This window comes from Maylandia zebra, linkage group LG10 (assembly GCF_041146795.1).
Source record: "Maylandia zebra isolate NMK-2024a linkage group LG10, Mzebra_GT3a, whole genome shotgun sequence".
NCBI lineage: Eukaryota > Metazoa > Chordata > Actinopteri > Cichliformes > Cichlidae > Maylandia > Maylandia zebra.
The window spans coordinates 9481803-9497492 of record NC_135176.1 but is presented as its reverse complement, the minus strand read 5'-3'; the positions used below and the strand labels follow the sequence as shown (position 1 = coordinate 9497492).

The following is a 15690-nucleotide window of genomic DNA, read 5'->3' as shown; positions in this document are numbered from 1 at the left end:
AAATGTTTAGGCAATAAGCAACTCATACCTGAAGAAATGTTTAGAAATACCAGCAGAAGGTAAACTCCTGTGAGATAAGCAGGCATCTCTAAGAGCAGCTGGAAACGGTGTTAATCCAGTGAGAATGCGTTTTCTTGTCTATTTCATCTAATTTAGGAAGTTCTACAGCAGAGCCGAAGACAGAGGGGGGATCGGGGTGGAGGGAGAGTTCCTGAGCTCCGCGGTAATACAGACAGTAATGTTCACAACTGCTCCTCGGACACTGAGTTTGTGTTTGAATCAAAGTTCGAATCAGTCGGAGACATCCTTACGGGTTATCCGACAAGTAGCCCTAATCCACTCAACACCACTTGGATTTTCTCCACTCCCACTACCCAGCTCCTCACTTCCAAATGCCGCTAACTTCACGGAATTCATCTGGGATCAGATTTGTCCGACTTCGAAAGAAGATTTCCGCAGCTGAATGAAGAGAAAGGATCGAGAAGAAGAAGAAGAAAAAAGATCCGAAACGTCCACTTGCAGTCACTTTAATGGTTTAAAAATGTGTAGTGTTAGCCCGATTTAGTGGGACTGACGCTGGTTGGATGAGGCGCCGTGCGTCTCTGCGCTCAGAGCTGGTCTGGCTTGCCTACCCAGTCACAGGCTTTTCTGTTGTGCAGAGGAGATTCCTGCGAATCAGGCACCATTTAACCGCATACGGATACACTGACAGCAAAAAGGCTCCAGTTGGCTTTGCATCGTGCTCAACTTTTTTAAAGATGAGGCTGAAGAAGTCTAATATATGTCATAAAACCATCGGAACACGGTATATCCAGTTTAAGAAATTAAATAGCAAAGTGTCACAAGATCATGTAACACATCAGGCAACTCCAGCAACATCAGTCCTGTTTAATGAACGGCGGCAGCCTGCAGAGGACTATAGTAAACTCCAACTAAACCCTTTGTCAGGTGCCCATCATTACCCAATATTTTAAGAAGTGCTTTTAGTCACGTGCAGATTTCCCCCATCTAAACTACACTCGATATTTTAAAGTGTGACTACTGCTGAAGTGAACAAATGACCTTGATGAATGATTTATACTATTTTTATCCCACCATCAAGGAGAGAGACGTGCACTGTGTTCTTATTATATCCAAAAGGGACAGGCTCGGGCAACACACAAAGAAGTGCTACAATCTTAATGAGCTGGTAAAGTGTGCCTTCATCTGTGAGGCTGAAGCGTCACTGTGCTTTTCAGGGAAATTGAAAAAATCGATCCAGCTCGCACCCTGTGACCCCCACTCATACTCCTGTGAAATTAGATGATATTTTAAAGTGCGTTAGAAATGTAATATCTCGTGGATTGTGTCCTAATGTCACGTTGAAGTAATAACTGGACATCCTCAGTTATAATCCGATTAAATAAATACTTTCTATCGATAAAGAAAACTATAAACTTGGCAGTTGGTCTAATTCTCTAACCTAGTGAACCAAAGAAATGTATTTGTTGTCTGAGCAGGTCCGGGCTCCCTCTGCTGGCTGCAAGAGCGCAACACAGTCCATGGGAAGGATCGCTCCTGAGAAATTTCGCTTCTCCTTTAGAAATTTAGAAGTACAGAAGTAGTGATATTAAATGTTAACGTTGAATTCTGACTCTGTCACCCCGGATCATTACTAATGCAACAGGATTAATACTTTGTTTTTGTCTTCTAAGTTCAGTATGTTAAATGTGTGTGTGTGTGTGTGTGTGTGTGTGTGTGTGTGTGTGTGTGTGTGTGTGTGTGTGTGTGTGTGTGTGTGTGCACGTGTGTGTGTATGAACCTTTCTGTGTTGACTGTCATATCTAATTTATTGATAGCCAAAGTCATTTAGAGACATGCGCCTTTATAATTCAGCTCGCAAATAAAGAACAATTTCAAAAATATAAAAACTTGAATGGTGTGTTTTGCTGTACTAAGTCACTAGTCATTAAAATGTGTTCAGAATTTGCAAATTAATGATGAGACATCCCATTAATCTCTTTGCTCTCTCTCCTACATATGCTGCTTTTATAGATGGGTAAAAGTATTGGTATTGATAGTGGTAGTGGCAATATTAGCCCTGTAATTACTTGCATTGGATTGATACCAAAATTTGGAGTATGGCACAGCAATACCTTATATGTTTATTTTTCTGTATGCACACACGCTCCACCCACCCGCAGTTCAAATCTAAGAAAGATAGCTTAAAAGGAGCTAAAATGGTTTGTTTCAGACAGATTTTAAAAAATAAATAAGTATTATTTTGAACCGTGAATCATGCAAAGCCACTCTAGCAGAGTAGAAAAAAACTGAAATATAATAAATTTGGAAATGAGCACAATAGGTACCCCTCAATTTTTGCAATAAAAAAGCATGCATTTAAAAAATTCCTCCACATATCTGACTGAAATTAGTAACAAAAAAGGAGTAAACAGTAATTATGCATTTAGGGCAAATGTGACCACCCTCTCATGCCACAGAAGTGGTAATCTTCAGTAGCTTCTGCTCTTTTAAGTCACATTTAGACTGAACAAAGTTTACTTACTCAGCCGTCCCTGCCCTCATGCCTCAAATCCTGTAATTGCCCATTGTGGACCTCTGATGGCTCTGTCGAATGCATTCAGCTTTCCATGCCAAGACATCACAGCTGGTAAACAACCAGTAAAATATGGGAAATTACAGTCTCACTATGAGCTCTCGTCTGGCTTCATAAAACACGCACTCAATGGCTTTCATTGTAAACACCTCTGATTCTCTGCCGCCTTTATGCATTTTCTACCTTTCTAAACCATTTATAGTGTTAAAAATAATTTTAACAACACAGTGATATTAAAAAAAATAATTGGACAGTGGTTTCCTCCATTATTCACTTTTAATTATTTACTGCACATATTGCATTTTCCTTCTTATTTTCCCAAAGGGGGTCTCTGTTTGCCTACATTTCTTTCATTACTTGCACGTAAATATCATCCCTGCAATATGACTCTCTGGCAGCCCAGTTGGCTGAGACTATAAGGAAGAGCAGGCCTGTGATTGTATTGCAAGACATATCGTTTGGTGATGTAATAACTTCATCATTAGTCTCAATTTACTGCATTAATATGAATATACTGGCTGGAATCACAGTAGAGCTAAAGAACAACAAAAAGAAGATAAACAGAGGTTCACCCATGCCTCTTTTGTTTTATGCATGCATGGCCTCTACATAATGCCAGGTGCAGTATGCGCCGCTAAATGCAGAGTTTGTGAATTCTGTTGTGTATTTCACAACCCAAAGCACCAATATTTCCAGGAACAGATGGTGTAAAATGAAAAAAAAAATGAACACAAAGACGTGCACGTCTTCACGACAACACAGCGCATTTAATGGCAAGGAATTCAAGGAGAGCGTGCCAAGTACTGAGACCTAATTTTATTTATTTATTTCACCCCAGAGTGGATATCCAGTTGGTTCTCATCCAAGGGAGAAAATATCTCCAGTAAGCACAAAGCCAAATCGCCCCTCTTCCCCCTCCCAAAAAAATATATTTACAAAAAAATAAATAATTTGGAATCTCAACAGAGCAATAAACTTGGCCTCGATCGTCTGTTAAGCACTATCAACTGTTTTTATCCACTAAAGATGCAGACAGGTTTTAAAAGCTGTTACACACACACAAAAAAGATCTTTCATGATATTTTTTGCTCATACCAGTTGTGCATGTGACAAATCACTGCCATTAGCAGCTCCTTTTCACATATTTTACCCATTACTAGCTGTAATTTCCATGCTGATTCACCGCTCTTTGCTCCTCATCTGACAGTTCATTGGCTTTTTCATGTCTTGTTTGCATCATAGTTGTCAAATGCCTTTCACTACAGTTGCTCAGGGTCATGCAAAGTACTGAGGCAAAATGAGAAGCAGCCCTTGCCTTCACATTTAACAACACAGTCAGAAAAGCTGATGCAACAGCCATGCCTTCTGTTTTTCTCGGTCTTCCTCCAAACTGGCAGCTGCCCGGATGGTCTCATCATTCATTAAGACTTGGATATCTTTTCAACTTTGCGCCATCTCACAGTATTTTTTCTTTCCTTGCTGGTCTACTAAGATTTTAGATGTGAGAAAGGGATCAAGAATTCCACTTTCACCCATTAGTGCCACATAAACTAACAATGGAACTCCACTTTTGATTTCATAATAGAAAAAGAAAACATCTTCATGGTGCCCATTATGGATTAGAAAAACACACTCACATAATTATTATGGCATGTCATTTTCTGTTTGTGTTTGACTTAACTTTGCTTCAGAGGCTAGGAAGAGTGCTCAGCATATAAATCAGTTTATTGAGGGCGATTTTTTCATCTTCAGAAACCACAGAGACAGAAGAACACTTAAATGTTTAGCTTTGTTCCACCACAATATACCCCCATGTCAAAGCCCTCACCATAAAATGTCAGAGCAAAGGGATAGAGGATTGAACTGTGTTGGCTTTGGACACAGGACTTGCGGTCGACAGCTGCTGAACTGGCATTAAATGGTATTAGAGTCTTTGTCAGCAAAAGGAAATGTGGTATTCTTCCTGGGAAATGGGATCAAAATTGTGTCTTTCAAAGGACAAATACAGAATCAGCACATCCTGGGGCAACACTTCACCGGCAGCTTTGTTGAAGCTTATTTCAGATGCTTCTTTGAAGCTATTTTGCAAGATAAAACCAAAGCAAAAGCAACAGGATTAGTTGAACAACTACTGGCAATAGAGAATGCAATGAAAAGTAAATGCAAACTAGGAACATGCAAGCATAAAACCAAATTAATTCCAGCATTCTGCACATTGTAGTCACAACGACACGATGCTTTACACAAGACTGATGAGTGGATCATACCTTTATACCCCTGGTTGTTGCCTTGTTCGACTTCCTGTTCAGATGCGGGCGACTGGGTGATGACCTCATGGTTTCCTCTGTGTTTGTCTATATTTGTTTGCATGGAAAAACAACAGCAAGTGTAAAAAAATACAGTATTTTTTGACCTACATAATATATGTAATCTATATCTTCATGGCCTAAATGTATCCACAAACAGTAAACTACACTGAAAATTGTTGCAGAATGATTGTGAACACCGTAAGATAGGTTTTTTTAAAAAAATGAACAAATAAATGTAAATCATCTCTCAGTACCCAAAAGAAAGAAGCATTTTTAACAAAGAAGTTTTATGAACTTCAGTTGACATTTTAGAAAAGGACTTGAAATGATGACTGGGCTGGTTGAAGTGAATAAATAGATGAAGTTAAAAAGATGTTTCCCAGTAGATAAATACATTTTGCTTTGGAAGCACATTTTTATAAATGCCAACCCTGTGAAGTGTATTCAAATTTAATCCTGCAGTAGCAGAAAGGAGTGTACAAGTTTTCCTAATGACTTAGTCACAAGAGGAATGTGATCTTTTATGTGTAAGCCGAAACTAAATCTAATGCAACATCAATTATGATATAAAAAATTTAGCTTGGTATGCAGTAAAACTTTTGTATAGCTTACTGACATTCATATATATGTATTATGACCTTAAACTGAGAATGAAACATTTCTCAAAATGTTTTAGGTACATTTCTGTGTGTTTGCAATACTGTGAGCAGTCATTCTATTCATATGCATATGCTCACATAGATCAACCTCAAGGTTTTCATTAATTTCCCCCAAGATCGTCCCAATCTTGGTGAGTGGTATGGGTGTGATATGCTGTATAGCTTCAGATATTTTCTAAAACTCTACCACTAGAGGGCGCCACTGCCTAATCAATACAGCAGAGCTGGGTGCAAGAAAATGGAACAGAGGTATAATGTTTGGGCTTTTATAGTTTCGGTCCTTAAGTATTTAAGTTTTTTAAATGATGCCCACAAACGCCAATATATAAGTAAAGCTAAAGGTTTACATATCTGATAAGGAGATTTAGTCATTTGAAACTGAAATAAAAGAACAGAACATCAAGCAAAATTACAAATTCCAATCTATTTTACATAATAACTGGTAGAAGATAATCTCACTCAAAGACAGCTCAAAGCGTATATAATTATAATCAGTGAGCTCGATTACAATGAAAGTTTGCATACACAGAGCAGCAATGCGTATTGTACAGTAAGGCAGGGTGTGCATTTCACTGAAAAAGACAAGAACAGATGCAAGTGATCTTTGTTTTCATGTTTTCATCCAGGACAACATAAATGCACCTACAGGAGAAGTTCAAGTTAGTAAATCACAATAGTGCGTCCTAATATATTACTCTTCATCGTTCTCACACCCACATATGAGATTCTCACCTGATAAAAAGTCCATGCCACAGCCCTGCTGCAGGTTGTTCATACAAAGCAGGCCAATGAGAATGAATATTTGAATAACCAGCATAGTCCCAAAAGGCAAAGTGGGTCTTCGGGAAGACCTCGAAAAAGAAGCTTGGACAAAAAGATGGGGGAAAAGAGTGTTAGCACATTTCAAATTTGGAACATCCTTTAGAAATAAATGGCTCAATATACTGTACATGTAGTTCCTTGTGTGCTTTATTGCTATTTTAAACCATTTTAAACTCCCAAAAAATGTAGGAAATTGTTACCACAGATATTCTTATTACAGTTCCAAAGTGAAATCATTCCTTCTCCATCATCTATCCTGCTGGCTAGTTTGTGCAGGCGTGTCTCTGTGTAAAAGTTCTACAATAAAGAAAAAGAGGCAGACAGATGGACTTTGCTCTGAAATGCATCCAGAATACAGACAAATGTTGGGTCTGCCTGCTTCAGTCTAATTCAGTCCAACCTTAACAAGTGAATGCAGATTGCTGTGGTGTCTGTGCTGAATTTCCTTTCAAACCCCAACACACAAGCGAGCCTCTAAATCTTAAAGACGCTCTCTGTCTGTTTTGTGGAAAACTGAGTAGGAGTACGCTTTGTGCTGAAGTGCTCCATCAAAATTTCATGCGCTCATACATATTCCAAGTCAAACACCATTGAAATATGCTCACGTTTACCTGCTGCATAGCCCATCCTAATGCTGCAAATACACATTTTTCACACACAAAGTGAAATGAAACAAACCATTACTCTCAAGTGAGTGTGGTGATGAGACACAATGAATGCTCCAGGCAAGGAAAAAAAGAAAAGAAATCAGTTCTACTGATCAGCCATCTGTGGTACAAACAGCACTGCAACTCTTCCTAGCTGTCTGATGGACAGCCAGATTCCTGGGATGTCTTGGCACCCTGTGGCCATCAACTCCATGCACCACTTTAATTGTTCTGAGAATTACGCACCAACAGCCAGCACTGTGAATGTGCCAAAAACTTGAATGAAGCATGAATATTCTGTGCACATAGCAATGAAAAGATATGGGTTTTGGCGTGTAAAGGGGGATATTTACGGCACTGTACTAGCTTAAGGTTCCAGGTATTTTTGTGTCATTTGACAAAGTGTGAGTGTTTCATGAGATTCATGACTGCACTTTTAAAAATTTGATTTGTTTAATTTAGATATCTAAAATTGAACTCATTTTTTTAGAACCAAGAAAATCAAATCAAGCTGTACTATTTGAAGACTGTTAATAATTGCTTACTTAAATAATTGATTGTGCTTCTATACCAGTCAACTTGTAGATATGACAGTTGGAATGTATAAAGGTGTGTGAATTAATCACACCGGACTAAAATATCTCAATGACTGATTTTACAATTCTTCTGTTAGAAGGTTTGTAGAGATATAGAGCATGAATTCAGATTACTTTGTTTATAACTTTCTTTTCTTCTGATTCCACAATGAGGGTGACATTTTTTTAAGCTCAGAAAAAAGATCAGGTGGGCCGCCAGGTATCTTTTCTGCAGATGAACAGTGGCTTAGCTTAGCCGGCATTTCAGGTGCAGCCCGAGGAAAGAGGGAGGATGGATGGATGGATGGATGGATGGATGGATATTTAAACCGCAGCATCCTCAAGCAGCTGACATCTGTATTTTTTAAATATTTCAACAGCAGTTGGTGATACCTTAGAGCAGGGGTAGGCTAACCTTTCTGATGATGAGTGCCATCTAAAATTTCCTAAGAGGTCAGTGTGCCATATGACTGCATTAACAATAAATTTAATAACACTCTATATTAACAGTTACACACTATATAGAACAACTTTATAGAATTATATTTGTTCACAGATGTTGGCAGCTATCAGCAAATAGTTATCAGCTATTTTGAAATAAAAAAGACACTTTTTATCAATAACAAGAACTCCATAACAGCAAATGAACTATACAACAGAAAATGCAAATGCTATTTATGGTCTCCTCACAACAGTGATAAGAAAAATGAACTGAGCCAATATGGCATGTTTGTTAATACAGAGATACACATGTTACATGGTCTCTGAGTGTCCAGCATTCAGACGACTACCTGAGGACACTCTTCGTGTGAGAGAAAATCTGCTCACACAGATATGTAGAGTCAAATACTGTCAATAAGGCCTCTGCAATGTTCTGAAGACAGTTAAACTTGTCAGGTAGTGATGTCCAGCAGGTGAAAATACAAGCTCCACGAACACGCACAGCTAAGGATTCCAGCTGCGTTCGTAGTTCTGCGAACTTTGACCCCCACAGAGTCGAGGTTTTCATTTTAATCAGCTGCATTTCGATGTCGCATTAACTGGCATTAACTCAGCCAGTTAATGCGAGACAAATCCAGCTGCTCATTAAAGCTTTCTGGTTTGATCAGAAAAGAAAACATTGGTCCATACGCCTGAAAGTCCAGAAAAAGCATTGTGAATTCTGTCTTGAGCCTATGGATGTATCCGTGTATTTCCGCAGTGCTGATGCTGCGCTGAGCGGAGAGCTCCTGAAGCGTTTGAAATGTCGGAATGTAGAAATTTCAACATCGCTTGAAAAAACTGACAGCTAGCAACGTCCCTCTCACCGGTAGGCTAAGTGATTTTTAGCCAATTACAAGTTGAATCTGGTAGTTGGGGTTGTTAGCTAAGATGCCACCGTCATTGAGAAGTGGCACAACTAATGTGTCTATGCGAGCTAATTTCCAATGTGCACCGCTGGCCTGGCCATTTATTTTTTAATGCACCCTCTCAGATTAATTCACAAAAAATCGGCCTGGGCATTTTGACTAGAGACCGGCCCACCAGGTACTATAGGAAAAGCCATAAAGCCTTTGAATGAAAACAAACGCTGTGGTGATGACAGTGATGAACACTGTCTTGTTGGTATATGCATGATTTCTATACATTTTACATCTTGGTTGTAAGATTCAGATAACTATTTATTAAAGGCAAGAGATTTTAAATGAGAATAAGAAAGAAAAGTGTTTCTTTGTGCCCCCCTTTCCCTGTTAATGCCCTACCTGGCCCCCTGGCAAAACTTTGCTAGACCCGCCCCTGCACAGTTACCAGCTGTCAGCTACTTAGAAAAGGATCCTGGTGTTATTTGTCTCTCAGAAACAGTTCATAACTTCCCTTCAACTCATTCATGTCACCTAAAAGGTAAACCTGTTTCTCCATCACCTGTTCAGCTCTGATGATTCAGTAAGGACATCTCCTGGTTTCATCTTCATGTTTCCCTCTCACCAGATAACCACACCGATATCATGACCAGCAGCTTTATGGCTCCAGCAAACATCAGCTGGTACTAGAAATTAATATTAAATAAACTCTAACAACAGCTGATCAAGCTTAAACATGCTGCTGTTGTTTAGCGTGACATCCTCTGGTTTCCTCTTTCTGGCGCAAAGTGGGCGATAAACAAACAAGAGAGAAAAGCCGATCAGCTGATCATTGATCAGTTTCATGATTGAAGGAGCAACAGGAAACAGAGGGAGAGGGAATGAGAGAAGAAGAGGCAGCTGACAGAGTAAAGACAGAATAACTCCAGCTTTGTGTCTTTTTCCATTCTAGCTGAAGTCCGGGACAAACTGTGTTCCTTTTCAAATCAATATTAAACTCGTAATATTTTCTCTGAATAAGAGACGATTCGGTTTTTACGGGATGGTTAGCAACTCTACTAACTAACCTTATGAATAAAATAAAGTTTATTAGAGGTGGGAATCACCATACATCCCACGATATGATATTATCACAATACTTAACGCACGATACGATATTATTGCAATTTTTGAAAAATATTTTGCGATATTCAGATTCTGTACATAAAGGTAAACTTTATTAATATTCATTTTATCTAATAACAAAGTCTCACACTCAGTCTTTCTCTCATTTCAGTCAGTTTTATTGTTGACAAACTGAACGGTTTGTATTACAGTCTAGTCCAACTTACCATCTGGTACAATTATAGCTATTCTGAACTATGAAATTTGTGAAAACTATGCAGCCCCTTCAGCAACTGAAGAATTTGAAAGTAAATTAAAACAAAATATAATTTTACATTGAATAAAAAAGTTTTAAACTTAATTAAAATACAACATGTCTTAAATGAAAATAAGTAAACTGTCATGTTCATTGCTGCCATAAAAAAAGTTAAACACATTTGGACAGTGAAGGAATGTCAGGATTCTTGCTCAGAAAAAGGAGCTGATCAACATGCTCTGAAGTCAGAGCATGTTCCAGTCCACAAAAACTTTTTTTGTAACAAAATATCGATTTCTGCTGTCCCAGTATCGATACATTATTAGCAAACAAAATATCACGATACTACACAGTATCGATTTTTTTCCCCACCCCTAAAGTTTATTATCAGTAACATCATAGCACCCACCCAGCTGTACAGAAACTCCATCATGCTAGCTAGTATGCAGTACGAGTTATTGTAACTGACTGTAAAAAGTCAGCACAACGAAAATAAACTACACCTAAAGTTGGTTTATATCTGACCCAGATAGACTGCAGGTCATAACTTCTTACCTGAAGTTCAGTTCACCTGACACTCCTCCTCCAGCCTCCCCTTTCCCTCATCCACCCGCTGGCCTCTGTGGAAGCTCCGCCATAGCCACCACCAAGCAACTGAGTGATGCCAGTATCTGGCAAATCCACCACCTTTCATTGTTTATACCGTTACAAGAAGAAAAAAAAAATCGGCCCATAAAAATGAAAAATCCCCATCGAGCCACGGGGCAAATGCCTGGTATGCCTGATGGCCAGTCCAGCTATGGTCATGCCATCAGTTAACCCTACGCGTGCAACACAATGGAGTAAAAATTAGCTTAACACACCGATTTATTTATTAACCAACAGCTTGTAAATGTGATGCGTCTAAGGCTCAACTCTAAATTATTGATACTAATTTGCAATGGTTCTACCAACTTAACTTGAATTGTTAAACGTGCAACCAAAAACGATCTATCTTAAAACATCTCTGTTCCAATGAACTGTTTTACAAACTGTTAGTTTTATATATTTGTTTTTTTCTTTTATCCAGTTAATAGTTATTCACAGAGTCTTGCAAAACACTGTGTTCTAGACATATTTGTAGGTACTTCAAAACTATCCTGCTGTGATGGGCTCAGTATTCTGCAAATCTAGTAAAGATGCTGATGTCTCAAAAAGCGTGAGCCAGAAACAATAATATTTCATAGGAATAAAATATGAAATATGAATAACATTCATATTGAAATCTACTGCTAACATAATGAGCGAGGGAGATTTTTGCAGTATGCTGAATATTAAATGTGGGTGGTAATAATAACATTGCACTGTTTAGCTTTATCCAACATCTGTTGGAGAATACTGAGGGGAATGGTAGAAAGTGGATGTATAAATCAAAATGTAATTTTAAAATATGCCAGCGGAAGAAAAATATGAATCAACCAGAAAAGGCATATAGGGTTATGCATACTATGCTGAAAACTCCATAGGAGAGAAAATTACACCAACAAATCTACAGTAAAAGCAAAGAGGGAGAGAGAGAGAGTTGCATTATGTAAAGATTAAAAGTATCTGTAATCATCATAATAGTACAATTCTACTGTATGTGAGAAGCATTTCAATAGCTTACATTCTACTTTGTGTGACACTTTGATGCTGTGGATACAGGTCCACTTACAGCCAACACTTACAGAGCTGCCTTTGCTGAAAGACAGTATCTACTAGGCTCATCTGCACAGGCTTTGAGCTAATGGGAAGAGAGTGCAGTCCACAGGAGATGGAAGTGCTGATGTCCCCTTCCGTTTTCTGCCTATTGGGAAATAATCACGGCTCACCATCTAACATATTGTCAATAAGATGCTGCAGACTAGAACTCCCCCTATACCCGAGCAGAGAGATCGAATACTGTAGAGTGCACTGGACCGTGAACAAAATCACTTTTCAACACCTCCCCACATACACACGCTCCCATCTTTTCAACCTCCAAAAATTTAATCCCATCACCTCATGGAGACAGAAACGTGCAGTGCAATATGCTGCCAAGTGTACCGTGTCAAAAGGCGGAGTGTAGACACTTAGATACATAGAATGTCTGTCAAGAAACTATGGATACAAAATGCAAAGCAGACATATCCAATGCACCTTGCAGGACTCTACTGCATATCATTAAAAAGTACTACGTAATTTTTACATGGTTTAACATCAAGCATATTTAAATCACTATGCACAGGTTGTGATGGTTGATCAGGACTTCTCCAGTGCAACAGCTCCAGGGTGCTAACTGAAAGCAGGGGCCACCACCAGGAAGTATGATTCACTGACAATTTTGGAGTCTAAATCAAGGCCACAGTGGGTGGTATGTAAAGGAAGAGGCTCACGCTATTGAGTAGGCTCAGATATTTGATGTACACACAACACGCATCCCACCTGCATATATTAGTGTCACTCAGGTAAAGTCATACATCACATACTTTTACATTATACAGGGCTTACTGTTTTCTTGGGGAAAAACTAAGGAGTTCTGTGGAGTTCTTATCAATGCTTGGCAGTTACTGGTGACATATTGCTGTGTCTTTTGGGGGAAATGGATGGTAGGGAGACAAATACAAGCTTTCATCACTGCCACTATAATGCATTAAGGGAGCTATCAGAGCAAGACAAAGGATATTAAAAGTATGAGAGGATATGTCTAGAGCTCCGTCAGGGTTCATAGTAACAAGTCACAGTCAGCTGAGTAGGCACTGTGGAGCAGGAACCACAGCAAGAAGATAACTGATGGTCCCACGGAGCAGCCTCAAAGGGCATGACCCCAGAGGATGAATTACCCTGCATGTCAGGACCAAGAGTTTTCATAGTCCAAGATGGTCTTGGCTTCTATTAACAAATAATTATTGAAATATGGGTTATTTCTGTGGATTTATTGGATTCGTAGCAGTAAAAATGTAATCAAGAATTTAGATTTTATCAAGAAAACAACAAATAAATTACAGCAACGAGTCTACTGCAGCAAACTGTACTTGATACAGGACAAGCACAGATCAAGAGATTTCAAGGGAAATACATACACTAATTCCACTCAGTGTGACAACTGTTAATTTTCAGTGGGTAGTACAGCATGCTCATCATAATTCTGTTTACCTTAATTTGGCTGGGAAAGTCATTTGAAAGCAACTTTTAAAATGCATATAAATAAGCTAGAACTACCAAATTAAGAGAAGCTGTAACGTATGAGTTATTCTTTTGAATTCTAATGATAATTAAATTGCACACATTCACAGCCAAATGCATCTAGAACCACCAACGGATTTTTAGAAATCAAAGGGGTTCTCTTAAAGGGCTGTTATGTCTTTTTAAAATTTGCATGGGTTATTTTTGGTCTGACATCATTCAAATCCACTAGGATTACAGTATAGACTAGCATTTTATTATCTAAGACCTAATAACAAAGGTGAAAAATTATGATTGAGCTATTATTTAACATTTGAACACTAAGTAGATTGCAAATTGTAGAATCATTCAATGATGATTTACTAATAATCAGAACACATTTAAAGAATGAAAAAAAGGTTAAGGTTTACAGGTACGCTATAGCATTACTGCCTACATGAACAACTTTCAGCACTACAGCACGTGGACTGTCTGCGCGTGTAAGTCTAAATTAATTGAAAAAGCATTCAGTTGCCTTTGAAGCCACCTATGCCAAAAAACTGCACTAACAGCAGCAAAATTACTAAGCAATGAGTAATATGAATGAGTACAACTTTACAACTTACCCCTCCAGGTTATTCCTCAAGTATTACTGGTTCATTTTTCCCAGTGAAGCCAAGTCTCTGCCACTGTGTGTTGTTGAGGCATGCAAGTAGCCCACAATGAAAGCAGAAAGAAAAAGAAAAAGAGGGTTCATTTTAGACCTGTGTAAAAAAATAAATAAAAAAAGGTGGTGGTGGGGGTTAAAAGAGGGAGCCTATGCTGGAGGAAGAGCCTAAATAATCCATCTGTGATCTAGGAGACGCTATCAGATGGGGTGAATACAAATCACAGACCTACCTCTGCAGCAACCTAGGTCCAATATCCTCAGGGTCCTAAGGCTACACTCTAACAGTTTATTCTTACAGATGAGGACTAACACCCCACACATTCAAGGACATTAGAAACTGTTCAGCTAAAATAAAATAATATTTTTGGTCTTATTTTCTGGGATTATTAAAAAGAGAAGGAAATATATTCTTGTATTCGGAAATACCAGTGCTTTATTTTGCACTCAACTCTAAATGAATGTGCATTTTATTAATTTTACTGCATCTGTGCTCAACACCACCCTCTCATTTCTTACAAAAACTATTATATCGCAACTGTTTATGTATAGCAGAAAGCTCTATCATCTTGGATGATTTGGCACAATTTGGAAACAAGTGCATTTGTGTATACCTGTTCGATAAAGATGCAGAGTTCAAGATACCTGCAAAGAACCATGGTGTGTTGTTGCAATGTGGAGAAACAGCCGTGCTTTGTGGCTCACAATCTGCAAAAAGTATCCCACAGGGTATCCACGTTTACCTGCAGCAAAACCAGCCTGCGTCTCTTGCCGGTGCTCGCAGTGAGTGAAATTGAAATGCTTTTTTCTTCTTTCTCATTTCTATTCAGCTATACACATTGAGGGGGTTGGTTCGAACCTGAAGATGCATAGGTCACAAAGCAGGAAAATACCCAATTCATCATAGAGATAACAAAGACAAACACATTCTCACCTATAGAAATTTTAGAGGTTTTGAGGCCACCTGATTCGCATGACTATTAAGCTCTGCCCTTTTCTATTGTCTCCCACCATACACTTCTGTGTGATTTTCATTTTTCAGAAACACGTCACCTGTGCAGCAGCAGCAACTGGCTTTATGTTATTTTAATGAGGGCAATGTCGACTGATAAATGCATCTTCTTGTGTGCAATGATGTTGTTTAACAAAAGAAATTGATCCGCAGGATTATTGAACAGCTATGTGTCATACAGGATTCAGCAACAGTAAATCAGCAGGATTAAGCCAACCTGTGCAATGCACTGTAGATTCAAGTACACACCACATATAATAACAGCTTTTAAGTGCTCTTACAAAAAAAGATGGGGAACCGTAAATAGTCTGATGCTGCAATGAAGGAATGTCAGGGCATGTGACCCAAAGCCTTTTTCGTTTCAACTGCACTCTTATCATCAGCACTTTTATCGAAATCCTTCATCTAACTCAGCAGTGCAGCTTTGAATGAAGTCAATATCACGGTCATCGATCTAACAGGAGCAGACCTGTGAGTGTGACAGTGGAAAGATAATCAAAAGGAAACATGGCTGTATCTGGCAGGAATGCTGCTTCGGTGA

General features: G+C 38.7%; 1 protein-coding gene and 1 long non-coding RNA gene across 4 annotated transcripts in view; both read right to left on the bottom strand.

Moving 5' to 3' along the window:
• LOC101480701 (roundabout homolog 1) overlaps window positions 1-869 on the bottom strand; it is an 84394-nt gene extending 83525 nt beyond the window's left edge. For all 3 annotated transcript variants that reach the window (XM_076889009.1, XM_076889008.1, XM_076889010.1), the window contains exon 1: window positions 29-869. In XM_076889009.1, coding sequence (XP_076745124.1) covers window positions 29-86 — 58 coding nt within the window. In that variant the 5' untranslated portion in view covers window positions 87-869. The remainder of the gene's footprint in view (window positions 1-28) is intronic.
• A 3993-nt stretch (window positions 870-4862) lies between these two features.
• Window positions 4863-14298, bottom strand: LOC143420669 (uncharacterized). Its single transcript, XR_013100395.1, has 3 exons — window positions 14097-14298; window positions 6297-6428; window positions 4863-4950 (listed from the first exon to the last, which is right to left on the bottom strand). It is a non-coding gene; the product is annotated as an uncharacterized LOC143420669 (long non-coding RNA).
• Window positions 14299-15690: the final 1392 nt, after the last annotated feature.